The sequence below is a fragment of the Mastacembelus armatus genome, chromosome 19 (assembly GCF_900324485.2).
Source record: "Mastacembelus armatus chromosome 19, fMasArm1.2, whole genome shotgun sequence".
NCBI lineage: Eukaryota > Metazoa > Chordata > Actinopteri > Synbranchiformes > Mastacembelidae > Mastacembelus > Mastacembelus armatus.
The window spans coordinates 17,274,054-17,290,082 of NC_046651.1; the positions used below are offsets into that span (position 1 = coordinate 17,274,054).

The 16,029-nt window shown below is 41.7% G+C and overlaps 1 protein-coding gene across 3 annotated transcripts; it reads right to left on the bottom strand.

Moving 5' to 3' along the window:
• Positions 1-2,183: 2,183 nt before the first annotated feature.
• ormdl3 (ORMDL sphingolipid biosynthesis regulator 3) lies at positions 2,184-8,929 on the bottom strand. 3 transcript variants are annotated; one of them, XM_026316348.1, is made up of 4 exons: positions 8,802-8,929; positions 6,594-6,855; positions 5,800-5,951; positions 2,184-4,772 (listed from the first exon to the last, which is right to left on the bottom strand). In XM_026316348.1, exons 2-4 carry the CDS (start codon positions 6,765-6,767, stop codon positions 4,637-4,639), a joined length of 462 nt encoding a protein of 153 aa, XP_026172133.1. In that variant the 5' UTR covers positions 6,768-6,855; positions 8,802-8,929; the 3' UTR covers positions 2,184-4,636. The 3 variants fall into 3 exon arrangements, with proteins under 3 accessions (XP_026172133.1, XP_026172134.1, XP_026172132.1); XM_026316349.1 differs by lacking the exon at positions 8,802-8,929 and adding an exon at positions 7,862-8,117; XM_026316347.1 differs by lacking the exon at positions 8,802-8,929 and adding an exon at positions 7,834-8,117.
• Between the last annotated feature and the right edge of the window lie 7,100 nt (positions 8,930-16,029).

The window sequence follows — 16,029 nt, forward strand, 5'->3', positions numbered from 1 at the left end:
ACATTATTATTGGGTCAGTCTGAGTCTACGTCTCAGCAGGGTCACTGTTTCATCCCTGACGCCGTCACATCCACAGAAAAACAGAGCACATGAAGTGGGAGCCTCACAACATGAGGCAATGCATATTTCAAATGCAAATCTAAGTAGATGGCACCGCCACGTGTTGTCTCAGTGGGTTTGGTGGGGGCTCTGCCATCCATATTGAATGGCATCGTTGGTTGTGGAGCAGCCATGTGACCTTGTTTTACTCTGAGGAGAAAACAGACATGCTCCCTGCCTGGTGTCCACACAACCTTTTCATGTAACTGTCAAAATGAAAGAAAATGAAGTAAGTAAAGAGGATTAGTAATTACTGCAGATTACTGCAGATTACTGTACGTTCTCTCTGAGTTATAATACACACATCTGTAATGACAGCTGTGCAGTATGACCAGTGGCAGAAAATGTATAGCAATCATTTGCTTATGCAAAAGTATCAGTACAACAATGGAAATAAGTAAAAGTCATCACATGAGTCAAATCAATCAAAGCCTACTATCAGCTAAACAAATTAAGAGCATTAAAAGTATTTGTTCTTCTAAAATCAGCCCATTATGGCTGTACAATAAATAATGTACATGACAAACGGCTGTAAATAAAGTAGATACAGGTTTTAAACTTATCTGTTGTAGATATATCTGCAGTGATTCCTTCTCCTACTACCTGCTGCTCTAATACGTTCTCTGTATATGGAATATTTTCCTGCATGGAACCTTTTGTAACTGTGCAACCTGACTTTTATTTAATGAGTGGACACAGCATATTGCCCCAGGGCTCACACATATTTGTCCATTTTGCTGCCTCATATTTTTATATAACTCTCCAAATTGTGACTTTTATGGCTCATGTGTTTACTGTCAGGCAAATTTAAGACTACTGAAATAAAAGTAGGTTCCAGAGAGGAAACGAGGAAAAGAAATCATCATATTTCCATGCGACTGTAAATCTGGGGGTGCATAAATATGTGAACGAGCTGGGAAGAAAAAAAATCTTTGGGAGCAAAAGACGAGAGAAAAAGACTAATAATCTCTCCCTAGGCTTTCCTATTTATAGGTGCTGAATGTCGCTTCAGATTAAAGTCAATAATAACAATTTGCTGCCCTCTGCTGGAGAAATGTAGTTTCACTGTATTTCTTGCCTTGTGGGTTATGCTATTTAAATAAAACCCCAGGATTCTCTCTGCCTAATCCACATCTATATATTTTCTTTTCTCAAAAATATTACACACAGTATCGTGCATTAGATTCCTCAAATTTAAACACATGGCGCAGAAGGTAATTCAGTTTATTGGACCTTGAATTCACATTCACTAATCCTCAGTCACAATCATTCAAACACTGATCTATTAAAGTGCATTTGACATTAAAAAAAACAACAAAAAAAAAACAAAAAAAAAGTAAAATGAAAGCACAAACAATAAGAGGGAAGGAACATCTGGTTTAAGATCTATTAAAGAATTTAATTAAATGAAGTTACCTTAGTAAAAGTACCATTTCCTGTCAGAGAAGGAGGCAGATATTTATCTTCTGGATAATTACACAACCGGCCTCTGTCCTTCTTTCAATCGTCATTATTGAAAGTTTAAATATAGAAATTGACAGAACGTGAAATATTAGGGCTTACGAGAAAAGCAAATGTTTCTGTCACCAAATTTCCGACCTTTGCTCACTCTGGTGCCTCAGCACCACTTTCACTTGATCAATGTTTCAAAAGTCTCTGGTGTTGTGTAACAGAGTGAGCACTGTGCAGCACCTGTATCAGCTTGCAGTGTTGAAATAAAGACCAATGATTAAATGTTTGATTTGAAGTGCAGTGTGCTTCCTCTGTTGACACAGAGACAATAGAGCAGTATGATTCCCAAGAGCCATGAAATATTTCATCATAACGGCAAACTGCACGTCCTATAATCTGCTCCGATAATATTTAAACCTCAGATCTGTAGCCACAGGTCAAAATGTGTCACTTCAAAAACCCAACAGAACAATGAAGTGGAAAACATGCGCACACATCTTCAGACTGACATTATCTTAATGAAGACAACTCATTCTGTCCGAGTAAACAAAGTCAGACGTATCAATGCAGCAGCACAACAATAAAGACCTTTGAGAGGATGCTTGGAAAATACTGTATTTTAAGTCAAGCACTCTTACACTGCCTTCAAAAAGCAAGTACACTTGTCAACAATCTGAAGCCATGAGCACACTGTTTTACAGTGAATCACATTCAGCTCCATCACTCAGAAACTGCTGTCCAGTAAAAACATGTAAAATGGTCACTGTGCTATGAAATCTCAGCATGTCTGTGAAGAAAGCCCTTTATGGTGGGAATGAAGATTCCTCAGGAACACGATACGGAAATGAAAGCTTCCGCAGATCCACTTTTTTCTTAATAGTTTGTGTCTTTGGTCCATGTGCGTTATTGGCCAATTCATTCCACCACTGCTGAAAGAAACAATGGGGCTGATTTGGGTTCAGCAATAAACCATATGAAACAGCATAAACCACAATAATCACATTTAAATTAAACTAATCCTTCACCTAACAGGACTGAAAAGCTGAAACTGGTGCTTTCACTATTACTACTTCTACTACTACTACTACTACTACTACTACTACTACTACTACTACTACTATTGCTGCTGCTGCCAGTAATTCTAATGCTACTACTGCAATTACTACTGCGTATAATGAAATATGCGGTCAACACTGTTCAGGCTAACAACAAGTTTAAAAAAAAAAAATGGTAAACTGATCTTTTGTTAAAATTGAGGATGATCTCAGACTCCAGCTGAACAACACTGTCTAAATGTAACACTCTGCACAGTGTCTGGTATCACATAGAAAGAAAGAGAATGCACATCACTTTCCTCTCTTAGCGGTAGCGAAATGTTTAAAACGTGATTTTGTTGTTACTTTATCTATTTTCACCCTGCATGCTCACACCAATCAATCAAACTGTGCTTTCCAAAAGTTCAATCAAAGAGAAAAACATTGTGTATCCACCGTGTGTAAATATTAACACTCACTGACTTGACAAACGGACGGTGAAATGGTTCGTGCACACCTCAGTCTTCGACCACAGAGGGTGATAAAACAAATCATCCACATGCATTAGGCCAGCAATATGTAAAGCTTTACAGCGTATAGGCGACTCTAACGCAAAGCAACAGAATGCATGAGTTTCCCCTTGGATGCTAGAAAGGATTTTGAGAAGGTGCAGAAGAAGGGGGGAAAAAAAACAGCTCAGTGTTTGGTTTTTCCATCTGCAAACTCCATTCTCATCCAGCTAATTTATTGTAGGTGCAGCCGTCAGCTGTTTTCGGAAAACAAGCCCTGAGCTGTGCAGAAAGACAAAGTTCACTACTAGTGGAGCATTTCGCAGGTACAGAGCCAGATATTTCCCTCAGGACCTAAAGGAGACAAAGACAGAGCAAGTAAGTAAGTAAGAGTAAATATTGGACTTCTGAAGGGAAAAAGTCTCCAAATCAATGCTAAAGTTCCTCAGTGTCTTGTGAATGTGTAAACAGAAATAACAGGTGATGACAGGTCTTTGTTGTGTTTTCAGGTCTGGTGCCAACAGATGGATAAAAAAATGAATTTGTCTTTAAACTGGATCTCAGTTGGATTTTTTCCATGATTTCTACCTCATTCATATGTAAATGAATTCATATGTCAACTTCATTGACTGCTGACAATTTTAGGACTTACTGCAGGGAAGCAGTACAGAAGTGTCTAATATACTTTCCACTAGCTTTCAAAATAAGATGCAGGCATAAGATGGTCATGAAATGGGTCCTGAGTACTAAAGTAGTTGCAAGCATGTGCTGCCATGAGTGTAACTATGAGTGAAGTGAAACAGGACTCGTCTTGCAGATGCTTTCTGCACACAGGCCAGAGGATTATGCAGACAGGAAGCTTGCTTTGACACAAACCAGGACAAGGGGAGTCCAAATATAGAGGCAGTCAGATAAAAATAAGAGTACCCTAGCTTCCCAATCTTGGCCCCGAGAGGAGCAGTGACAGCTAAATTTAAAACCTTGTGGCCTTTCATGTCTCGTCTCCGCAGCAGTTCACGGGTCCCTTCATTAAAGTACTGTTACTCTCCTCTAAGCCCAGAAACCTCAAGAAAGAGGAAGCTTCACGTGGGAGTGACGTTGAATAAATACAGCAGTGTATTATTACACAAAAATAACTTTGATTACTGCCTCACTGTGCCAGTGGGTGTAAAATGGCACAAGAAATATCTGCAGCTACATTGTCCTCTCATTGTCATTTCTACGGAAATGGACATAATTCCTTTCTTTTACAAATGCTCTGTAAGTGTCTGCAAAAATGACCTGCAACTCAAGAGAGACAGGCCTCAGACAATCACAACGGTACACTTTCCCTTTGTGCTCTTTGTGTGAAGTGTCTCTTTCCTGGGGTTTGGTAACACGGCAGTATCCCCAGTAGGCTTCATTTAGAGTGCTGCTCAGCAGAGCTGGGAGCCAGAGCGCCACAAATCCTCATGGATCTGCAGCCAAATCAGAGGCCTGGTACTCTGCATGCTCTCAACAGTCCACGGGGACACGGGAAGGAAGGTGTCCTCTTCCGCTTTGTCAGTACTTATTAATCCCAAAGATCCTCACTCCATGCAGCTGGGGCAGCTTGGGGATGAGTACAGTGAGCAAGGAAACAGTGTTGACCACAAAATGGACCCGATCATATTTGGTGTAGAAGCTGGTTAGAATATACCTGAATCAGAGATAAATAAGAGAAGAAGTAATGATTACAGGAAAGATGAGAAGGCGATTAACTCTAGATAAACTCTGTCTATGACAACTCTGCCAGAGTATCACACGCGGTAATTGTGTTAATCAGGCAAAGGAACAAAGTAAAGTTCTTAGGAAATTAAAACCTGGCTTGAAATTCAAACTGTCAAAAATGTTTCACTTATTGTTCAGAGCAAAATGTTTCATAACACAGTGCCAACACTTCGGCCTGAGACAGTTTCAACATGCCAAACAACTGGATTGCATCATCAGCGTTTGTTAATTGAACTACAGTTTGCGCACACACACAATGCTGCAATACCAGTCTGCAAATCTATGAAGATAAAGATTTGGATATTTTTCTAAACTGGATCCTCAGCACTTCCTTATTAACCCTGACAACATGCTGGCTACATGTCAGCACTGAACAAATAAAGGAAGCGGTCGTTAAGGGAAGACGAAGCTAACTATGCTGATCTGCTGCAAACAATAAGAGGGAATGTACACAACAACAGGGGCTCTTGAGATTTTAGGATAAAGGAACTGCACATCCTATTCTCAGCTGAACTTAGCACCTGCTGCTGGCAACGGCCGAGAAATGAAATGATAAAGAGGCTTTGGAAAACTAGTGCAGAAAGTGTACACTTGCAAAACTGCTATCACAACAATGTTCAGGGTGAGCTGGCGAGTCACCCACAGGGACCCAGAGTCCTTCCTGCAAACTGAACTCTGCTGCTTTTAAAAGGGCATGAAAGGAGCTGAAAAACTGCTACAGATACTAAGCTCCTTAACAACCTGTGAGCCGGGCAGCAGCAGGGATGCTAAAAAAATTAACAATCATTTTGATAGTAAAATCTCAAGTATAGAGGTAGAAGAGCAAGACATTTTGTAATTTACATTCTGCACTGATGCACCGTGACAGCTACACATTAACTCCAGGGTGGATTAAAGGTAGACTTACTAAATACGCTTAGGGTTTAGATTCACATTAGGTTTAGAGGGCCACTTACAGAACAATAGGTGTGATGGTGAGGAACTTGCGTGAAGCAGTGAACTGTACACCATAGTCCATCTGTTCCCAGTGGGTAAGGAGGCGAGCCTTGCCCTGATCCGGGGTCTCAAAGGGCGTCCCTTTAACTGTGTGGAGCAGAAGGTACATACACTGCAACAAACAAGAGACAAGAAGAAGAACAATGTTTTAACAAACATACAGTCAAGCACGACACATAAATCACAGTAAACACATAGTGAACGAATAATAGTCTTAACAGCCTGGGACAAAATTATCAGGACATTAACTGTGCCCACATCCCCTGAGACTGAGAAAAGTTTAAAGGCCCGGAAAAGTTTCGTGCAGTTTTTAGCCCCAAACCATCAAGTGAATGTGGTCTCAGGGTTCCCATCATTAAGGGAGCGCTTATAAACTATATGATAAACAAGCCAAAACCCAGGGAATTAAATATACTCCTGTAACAAGATCAACTGTAGTTAATACTGAACAATGAGGGCTAGACAGTGTTAATATTCAAAGTTTGTGCTGCAGGACTGAGGACAGTCTCAGTTCAAACACCACTGGCAGCAGTTTATTAACAAAAAAGACAAAGACAGGAAAGTACAACTACTTTGTTACTGAGTGCAGGTTTCTTCTTCACGTCACTTTGCTGCCCTGTGTCTTGAATTTTTAACAAGTCTTCCTATTTTCATTCCCAAATCCGTTTACCAGGCCAACACTACACTATAGGTTGTCTGCACCGGCTTGTTCAGTAGACGTTTAGGCAAACTGCTGGTATTCTGCTCCACTGACCAGGTTGTGGATGAGGTTGGTGAGGGTCCAGACCACAGGTACGCTGACAAAGGGAATGCTGAGCAGGATGACATGCAGGAGGCCGATGCCCAGGATGTAGGACAGCCAGATTCCCCTGCTGTTCATCACTCGGGTGTTGGGGTTCACTTCACTGTGTGCCGTGCCCACATTCATGATGGCGGTGCTGCCACTTCAAAGCCCTGTACCTACCTTACGACGTACAGATCTTAGTTTGAACACAGCTGGTGGAGGTGCCCGTGTGCTGTAACAGAAAAAGGTCCATGCCTGATTATTCTCAGACTCCAAGTACAAAGTGTTATGCAGTAAATCATAATCTAGAGGGGGGTTTAGAGTAATATTGATGACTTTAAGTGTGCCAGAGCAGCACATTCTGTAATATTCCAATTATGTGAATGGCTTGCTGCTAAGTCATATATTTCAGTTAAAATTATCACTTCTCTGCTGGGCTGCAGAAAAAAATGCTATATTATTATTCACCAACTTTGCAGGGGCAGTATATTCTTTGTGTTTGGGGGGGCTATTATTTTTACAGATAATTCCCTGAGGGGTCTACATAAGTGCATTAATCACACTTCAGTGAAAATAACACTGGGTAACATCGATCTTTACACCTTTAAAGTTACAATTCTTTAAAAAAAAATCCTGTTTTCAGACAGTTATACTAAAACAGGAGAAGATGAAGCTTTTGATTTACAAATTAGTTGTTTTGTACGACATAATTACTAACCATTTGCATTTCATGGTGTTTCACTTTGTCATTACTGGGTTGAACTAGTTCTACCTGCTTTTAATACAATAGCAAAGTAAAAAAAAAAAAAAACAACAACAACAAACAAACACTTTAGATATGGTGCAATCGGGCACAAACAAGCAAGTTTACCGGACACCTGCCAGCCAATCAGAAATCAGTATCTTCTGTAAGGCATACATAAGAAAAAAAGACATGAGGATTAATTTGGAATATCTGGATTTTTAGAAGTGAATACAAACTGAACAAAAACTCTCAATCTGCCTGATAAACAACTGACTGGGAAGAGTAAACAACAAGTGCTGGGTCATTCGAGCATGTTGTTTGTAAGTTGTGTCAGAGCCTCAAATATAAGCGGTCACAAAACAATCCGTGCAGAGATCTACAAGTGGACTCCAGGGCCCTACAGGAGGTAAAGGTCTACTTAATATTAGTCCATTTTTAACTGACTAAATACATGATTACACTCACTGCAGAGGAAAATGGCTTCAACTCCGACCTGTATTGGCACTAGTCCGTTATCACAGTTTTTGTCTCAAAGATGCCTTCACTTATGCAACTGATACCAGCACCCGGGACCCGCCGAGGCTCCGGTGCTTCTATCGCCCACCCGGTACCATCTCTGGGCTCCAAACGTGCTGCTAAGTGCTACGGTCCGCTCGCAGACACACAACCGACCGAGACACATCCACTTTTCCTGCGTCTTCTCGCCAACAGCTGCTGACAACACGGCACACTTTATGGCGTGACGTCATCGCTATTCGTTTTCACAGGCCCCATATTTTCCGTTTTTTTTTTTTAAGCTCCTCGCATCCTGCCGTGATTGGCTGCTACGTGTCACGTGGTGGCGACTGGCCTATCAGCGTCCAATGCGTTGAATACGCGAGCACGACGCCCCCTCCTGACGTCACAGCGGAGGAGGGGACAGAAGAAACGCGAAGATATATTTGAAAAATAAAAACAGTAAAAAGACAAAATATGTTTATGTAATTAAAGGATCATGAACATGTGAGCGTGTATTTTGTTTCTCTGAACACCTTTATGTGTGAGTGTATATCTAAGACTATGATTTAGATAACTTTATTTAAAAATTATGGAAGCATTTTAATTAACCTTAACATGTTTAATATAATTATTTTTTACTTTCTAAACATTTCTGATGTTTTAAATTTTCTCTACAGCAGAGATAATATCGCAAGAACGCAAAAACATCCCAGTAGACAAGATTAGATTTGTATATATGTCTGGCAATAAAGAAAAAAAAAATCTAATGGAGAATTGAATGTTAAACTCCAAAAATATATTCCCACGAAGGCTTAGCCCTCAGAACAAACACTAAAAGGCTGTTTTCACATTCATCAACTGAAGAGGGAAAGTTTTTTTGTGCTCTTAAATATCAGTTCACCTACAAGCATGATTCAGAACCAGCTAGATCTTACCCAGCAGGTTTGAACTCCTGTTGCACTATTTATCCAATAAAAAAAATAGGAGTTCGCCTTAGCTCTTGTCCTCTTTAGCTCTGAAGACACAGTAGTGTCAAAATATTAGTGTTCGCTCTAGGCTCCAGAGTCCTACAGCGTTTTCACTGAAGCTGCTCAGACACTTACAGTATGCCACCCTTGTGTTGGCACTAGAGCAAAGGTTACAGTATCAAAGTCTGCAGGATCCTCTTTATGCAAGTTTCATCCAGTATTTGTTGAGAAAGTTCTGTGGCTGTTCCCAGGATAGAGATTGCAATCCCTAAAGCCTTTGGCTAAAAATAAAGCAGCTCCTACAGATATTTACACAACAGAGAAGGACAGGTTTCTGTATCATGGTGCTTCAGATCTAATTTTAACCCACTTCATTAACAGCTAGTTATTTCTGTTAATTAAACAAACCAGTGGATTTGATGCGTCTCTTATCACTTGATACCTGTGGATAAAAGGTGCTGAGACCTCACTAGAGAATGAAAAATGACTGACAGGGCTGATACTCTGGTCCCAAAATCAAAGATCAACAGTGTCATGTTCTAGATCTCAAGATAAGACCTAACACTAATTTAGATCTACAGTACCCTGAGGCTTAAGGGGTCAACTGTGTTCTGCTTGCATGCGATGTTACATGAGACCCACTGTTTCTAAGGGTACCCCTGTAATGAGTGGCATCAAACAGGTCTGCCCGACTGACAGTGGACTCTCATATGCTCATGGCCTTGGGTGCTATAGCAGCGTTAGCTTTGTAAACCTAGATGCTATGTAAACGTCTGTTGAACTGCAAACTATGGATGACTGAGCTGTGAGATCATTGCTGGCACTGGAACAATGGCCAAATACATGATAAAATAAACCTCAGGAGTGGGGTGGGGCAAATGATGATGCTGACATCAGTATCAGATCAGACAGGCAGCATCTAGGGACACTGCTGGTCTTAAATGGAGTCTGAACTCTTTTCCTAATCATTTCTGCAACATAAAGTCATTTATGGTGTTAGGACCAAGAGACCAAGTAATAAAATAAAAGCACTTAAAAAAAAGAAGTATTTTTTAAAATTAATTCAAACTATACACATTATAATATAAGCAGTCTATGACAATTAATCAGTAGCTTTTAAATAAAAACAGTGGATGCCAGATCTTTGCCGTACTCAGGCTCAGTCAAAAGCTTCAAAGTCCTGCGGTCGTATCCATTTCTTCAAACCATATGTTTAATAGATGTTTAGATATGTTCCTGTGCAGACTACACTTCTCTACACTTTGGCTAATCCCCACAGGGCATCTGGCTAAGGCTTTCAGACATCATGTGATTCTGTTATTTGCACTCACAACGGTAATAAAAGCTTTTAATGATGTTCTGGCATCACCAGGAGTATTTAGCTATTGGTCTAAACGCTTTATATGTCATTAGCTAATGATGCTTTTCTAAGGCACAACAGTTCATAAAACTATACGACCATAATAAAATAGTATGTACTTTGTCAAACATGCATGTTCTCCACACAGAGAGGACCAGGACAGAGATTTTATCCCAGGACCTCTATGTTCACTCTGCAGTGAACTCTTCCAAAAACATTTCAGACTTTAAGAGTATTCCCCTGTAAAAGTTTATTGTCTTAATATTTCACATTTTCTGTTTCTATTCGGGTCGCTGCTCCTGCAAGTGCAGCCAATGACTGGAGCTTATGACTCAAGCCTAGACGGCCTTAATCAATTTTAAAAATTGACATTTAAAGAATTTTGGAGAGCTATTCACTACATCCCTTGGTGTACTAGAGATTGCAGTGATGCTAGAAGTGAAGTCAAGTACTACAAGTGGAGTAATTTAATCTTAACCCTTTGCCAAACACAATAACATCACTGTGTGCTCAGTTTTAATTTAATTAATCCACTGTAATGTGCAACTCTTTTTTAAGAGTAGAGAATATAATTTGTTTCAACACAGGGTTTGACCTACAAACATTTTGTTTTATTTAACATCTGTACATTTCTCGCTGTTTGGTCCCAAAATATAGGCAAATCCTTAAGACATCAAATTCTGCTCAATTATTAAAATTATTCACATTTATTATCGATTAATTAAAAAAAAAATCTCAAAAAAGAACCTATTTGCAACTCTAGTTGTTACAGGCGCACCGCATCATGCTCACTGCAACCATCAAGTGCTTGAGTGTGACCAGCAGGTGTCACCATTAACACACCTTGAAGCGGCTGCCGCAGGCCGTGCAGTCACACACCTACGGTGATGTAACGAACACAAGCACAAAAATGCAGTCAAAATGGAAGGTATCACTACAATGCAAACCTCCTTTCTGTGTATTTCTGCTTTTCACCACTAATCAGCCTTATTACACCAGTAAAGAGACATACACAAGGCCTCGGTTTGGTACATATTCCTCAGAAGTGCATCTTAATATACGCATCTGCATCCTGTAAAACTAGCATTAGGAATGGACAGCCTGTCTTCGTGTATATCTGAGAACTCATTTTCACCAAAGGCAATGACAAATCAGCAGAAATTATTTTCAAATTGAGATTAAAATGAGTCCAAATGAGTCTTTTTAAAAAAAAAAATTAGGTACATCTAATCAAAGTCAATGCAACAGCCAGTTCATGATGATGCTGCATTAAACAGGTATTTTTAAATTAAAATGGATCAGACATGAAAATGTCTGACTACCTATCACTCTGAACATACAGCAACATCAGTATTCAGATAGTTTCACTATCATTTTATTTCTGAATTCGCTGACAATTTTATTTCATTTTTCCAGCACTTTCTACACTTCCTGCCATCTGGTAAGCAACATGAACATGCTGGGTGAGCTCCATGAATTCTGCATCTGAATGGCGTACAGATGCACTAACATGCACTGAAGCCAGAAGGGGGATTTGTTAAAATTCAACAAAGCTGACAAAATGACAAATAGTCCCAAGAAATCGAATCAGATTATTTTTGTGAATTGTTACCATCATCACTCATAACTAAAAAATTCTGGTATAAATGTTACTCGTATATAGAGAGAAATAAGCCTGGCTATTAATATGAGGGTGTTTTTAAGGTCAATGCCAATGTGGGGCTTGTGTGCCCTGTGGATGGGCTGGAGGTGACAGGGATGACACTGCTGGGGGAGTTTTCTCCAACAGGAGTGGTGGACTTGTGACCCAGGCAGGCTTGGACGACAGCCTCGCTGGAAAAGGCTGATGCAGGGAGTCCATTATTGCCCCTGGAGGAAGCTGAGGATTAGAACACCAAAGAATTTCAATAAAAGAAGTGTCTGTTTGGGGGTTGGGGAGGGGCACAGGCATGGTGGAAGTGGTGGGGTGGAGGGTTCCCCTTATTGTCCCAACAGTGATTGAGAGCAAGAGGAGGGGACGGCATTGTGTTTGCAGCTCCTCTGAAGAAGGTGGTTATTAGGGGGGCTGGCTGAGGAGGGGTGAGGGATGGGAGGCTGTTGACTCTTCATCTTGTGTGAACAAAGTCTCTGGCATGTAGCCCTCTTCTGTCCCTCTGTCCTGGACCCCCTTGTTTACGAGTGCCATGAATTCTGTGCCTCTCGGTGGGGACTCCCACCGACTCCAACCTGCACCGCGGCACATTGTGGGCCTTAAGTGCCCTTTAATTAGACCGCCTCAGTGTCCGGCTGAAGACCGCAGAGGGTTTAGGCTGTGCCCTTTGGGACTTTGCCGAGCAGCTCACCCACACAAACAGTGCTTCCCTCAGACACCCAGAGGAAGAAGTGTTTGCTGCTCTAATGAAAAAGGCTTGTTTGGTGGAAGAGTTCTTGTCGTCTATGTCCCCTCCTTTAAGAAGTCCTGACAAAGGCACTGATATTATCTTTAACACTCTCCCATTTCCAGGACACATTAGCAGGGACTCTGAGGTGAGGCGGCAAGCTCTCAGCCACCGAGAAACATGACTTCCAAATGTTTCCAGACATGATAAACATGGTGTACTTCCCATGGAGACACAACACACTGCACACTGGGACTAATAGTCATTATTATTATCTGGTATTAATTAATCAGGCATTTACTTCACAGACGGAGACAGAAGAAGGTCAGATTCATGTCACAGAATCCAAAGTAAAAGGTTTCCATTGCACTTAACGTAACAGAGCATGAATTCATGCAAAGTGTGAATTTATAAAAATTCACTCCTCCACATACTCTGCCAAACACATGCACAGCTTTAGCCATTGTATTGGTGCAAATTTCATTATGATAACAGCAAAAACCACAGGATCCTGAGTATAAAAGGGGGAGGTGGGCAAGAGGCACTGGGAATTTGCTGAACTACTCCTGCAAAATGAGTAATTTCTGGATGCCCATTGTGTGAAGAGCTTACAGGGTGAGGGGGCTCAAAGGAAGAGGCAAAGGAAGGATATAAACATGGGAGCAAGTGATATAAAGTGAAAGATGGAAGGACTGAGAGACAGAGAGGACTGATGAAAAGAAGTTTGTGAAGGGAGCAGGGCGGGATTGGGCGTGTTCAGAAACTTTTTCGCTACAGCCCAGTGTGTGCAGATACCCTCCTAATCCTGGTTTTATTGGCTGCCTGTGTCCAGCCATGCTGCTCGGATTGAGTAGGGAGGGTAGAGAAGTGGGGGGGCTGAACACATGTCCTTCTTTGTGGTAATACGCTGATTAGGCCTGAGAAAAAGCCGGACCTGGTTACGGCCTTTCTCAGGTCACCGTAGAAACCGGCCCGGTAGGGGACCTCTGTGTGTGCCTCCCCCTCCTGTGCACCTACCGATGCAGACGTAGACTGAGGCCTTCCTTTGGAGACACTGGTATAAAACACCACCACAAGTGTTGTTAAGTCACAGTTCACTTCAAGATCAGGGTACCATGTTGGCGACCTTAATCACCGACACCTTTCCAGACAGTTCACTCTGCACTTGTGGCCTTAACCTGGGACACGTGGCTCCAATGTTGTTCAGATGCTGATCGCAGACTGATTCTTGTGCCTGCACTCATAAATCAGACCCGATCACATTCCCCCATCCATCCCTGGCCCAGAACACAGTCTATCGTTCCTGCTGAGCAACTGTCATCCAAATCCCAGAGCTGAGCTAGGCACATTTTTGATGATGCCGTAACACACGACAATGTTGGTGATTGAAAGCAGACCTTCCTAATTGTCAGCACCACCATGACATACCGCATCTTAACTTGAGGTATTGAAAAGTCATCTTTATAGGTCTAATGTAGAAGACTCCCCACCACAACTGGCAGGAGAGCAGCCTTCATACAAGTTTCACAAAGATATCCATCAATTATTGTCACATTTAGTGACTCTGAGGAGTCCCCCCCCCCCAAAAAAAACAGGGCGGTAGGTCGAGTGCTGCTCAGTCACTGCCTGTTTTCCTATCTTCTTTGTTATGAAAGAATAAAACACAGAAGGGGTGAGTGAAGGGGGGCACTCCAGTACTGACTTCCAGACTGTGGTCACTGGGCTCTCTTTCTGCAGTGGGCGCTCATCCTCCTCTCTGCAGAGTGCATGCTCCCAGCCCATGCTGAGCGACCTTCCAGCCCCCTCAGGCCTCCGAGCCCCCGGATGCCCTGGAGGTCCTCGGCAGAAAGACCACGGCCCCCAGGCAGCAGACACACTGAGGGAAAGAGCAAATGAGACATTTTGCTAAAGTATCAACACTGCTAGTACATTTAAAATCACTTAAGACCAACAGCACTTGTGTCCTTTTCATCCACTAGAAGTCCACCAAAGAAGATTTCATTCATTTGTTGCAGCGATATTAAATCAGGATGAAATCAATAAAACATTCACCATTGAACGTATCATGACCTCTCTTTCTTGGAAACTGTTCTCCCAAAGGCTGGTTTCCATATGACTTGCACACTCATTCTGCTGAGAAACGTATCACTTAATACATCTGGTTTATCAAAAATGTGAACGTATTTGTAGTAACTGTTAAGACTTGACATTTTCGAACTACCATATGTCCGAACATGGCTTTAAATTTAGTACACAGGAAAACTGGGAAAATACCAAGCAATATGCCCTTTTTTGTTCTGAATCATGTCCTGAAATATCAATCCTGACAGCGTTAATGAGATTAAAATAATCCTAATTATTATAAAGAAACTTCAGAGTCTCAGAATCCATTAAAAGTTATGTTCTGTGAAGTCAAGTATGAAACTAGTACTGATGAACCCCTTCATTACTGGTTTGAAAATGTCTTTTGCAGTGATCAAATCTTTGGTGGTCATTCTTTCCATGAAGACGCCGATAATACTCTGAGACTAAACTCTTAACTAGATTGCTATCTGAACAACTGTGTGTTTGATCTCTGCTGGGTATCTTCATCTTGATCAGTTTCCTTGTATGTGAATCAAATGCATGGTTACTTCAGGCTAAGTCCATCACAAGTGTCCCACACTGCTCCTTCACTCTCTGTGTCTCTCCCTCCTCCCCTCGTCCCATGGCTGCTCAGCCCACAGCCCATCAGAATGACAATAGTATTGATGTAAAATGTGTCGCCTTTGGGCCGCTGAGGCATATAACCCCTGCATGCCTGGCCCAGCCACCACCACCGTTTATGGCTTTATTGTGTCTCCTTTTATGTTCCCCCCTGTTGGGGAGGGCGGACAACAATTTAGAAAATTCACTATATATGTCCCCGTGAGTGGGACATAGATTATGCATGTGTTGACGTGTGTGTCTGTGCACTGTATGCACTTATATCCGGATCAATTAGTCAAGGCACAACCCCTAAAAATCAGTGTTAAACATGTACATCAGCGAGCGTGGAGCCCGTATAGCAGAGCCTCCTCCACCCAGCTCCATCCACTGTGAGGAATCACTTCTTTTAGTGATCACGGATGAAACAAGTTGAGTAACAACTCTACCTTTTTCATGTGTCCCTCCCTATACCTCCCTCTCTCATTTCCCTCCCTCCCTCTTTTCACTCTTTCTTTTCCACATTACCAGGGGGTGGCGTGTGATTGACAGATGGGAACGAATAATAATTTTTTTTTTTTCGTAACCTAAGGCCATCTTCTGTGATTGGCTTGCCAGCTGACATCTCCAAACCTCACTAACCCCCCCCCCCCCCGCCTCTCCCCCCTTTAATATTGGGCCTGTGGATGAGGCATCCTGAGGGAGAAAAAAGTAGAGAGAGAGAAAAAGATATCTACCTTAGGGAAGAACCTCAGAGAGAGGGAGGGAAGGA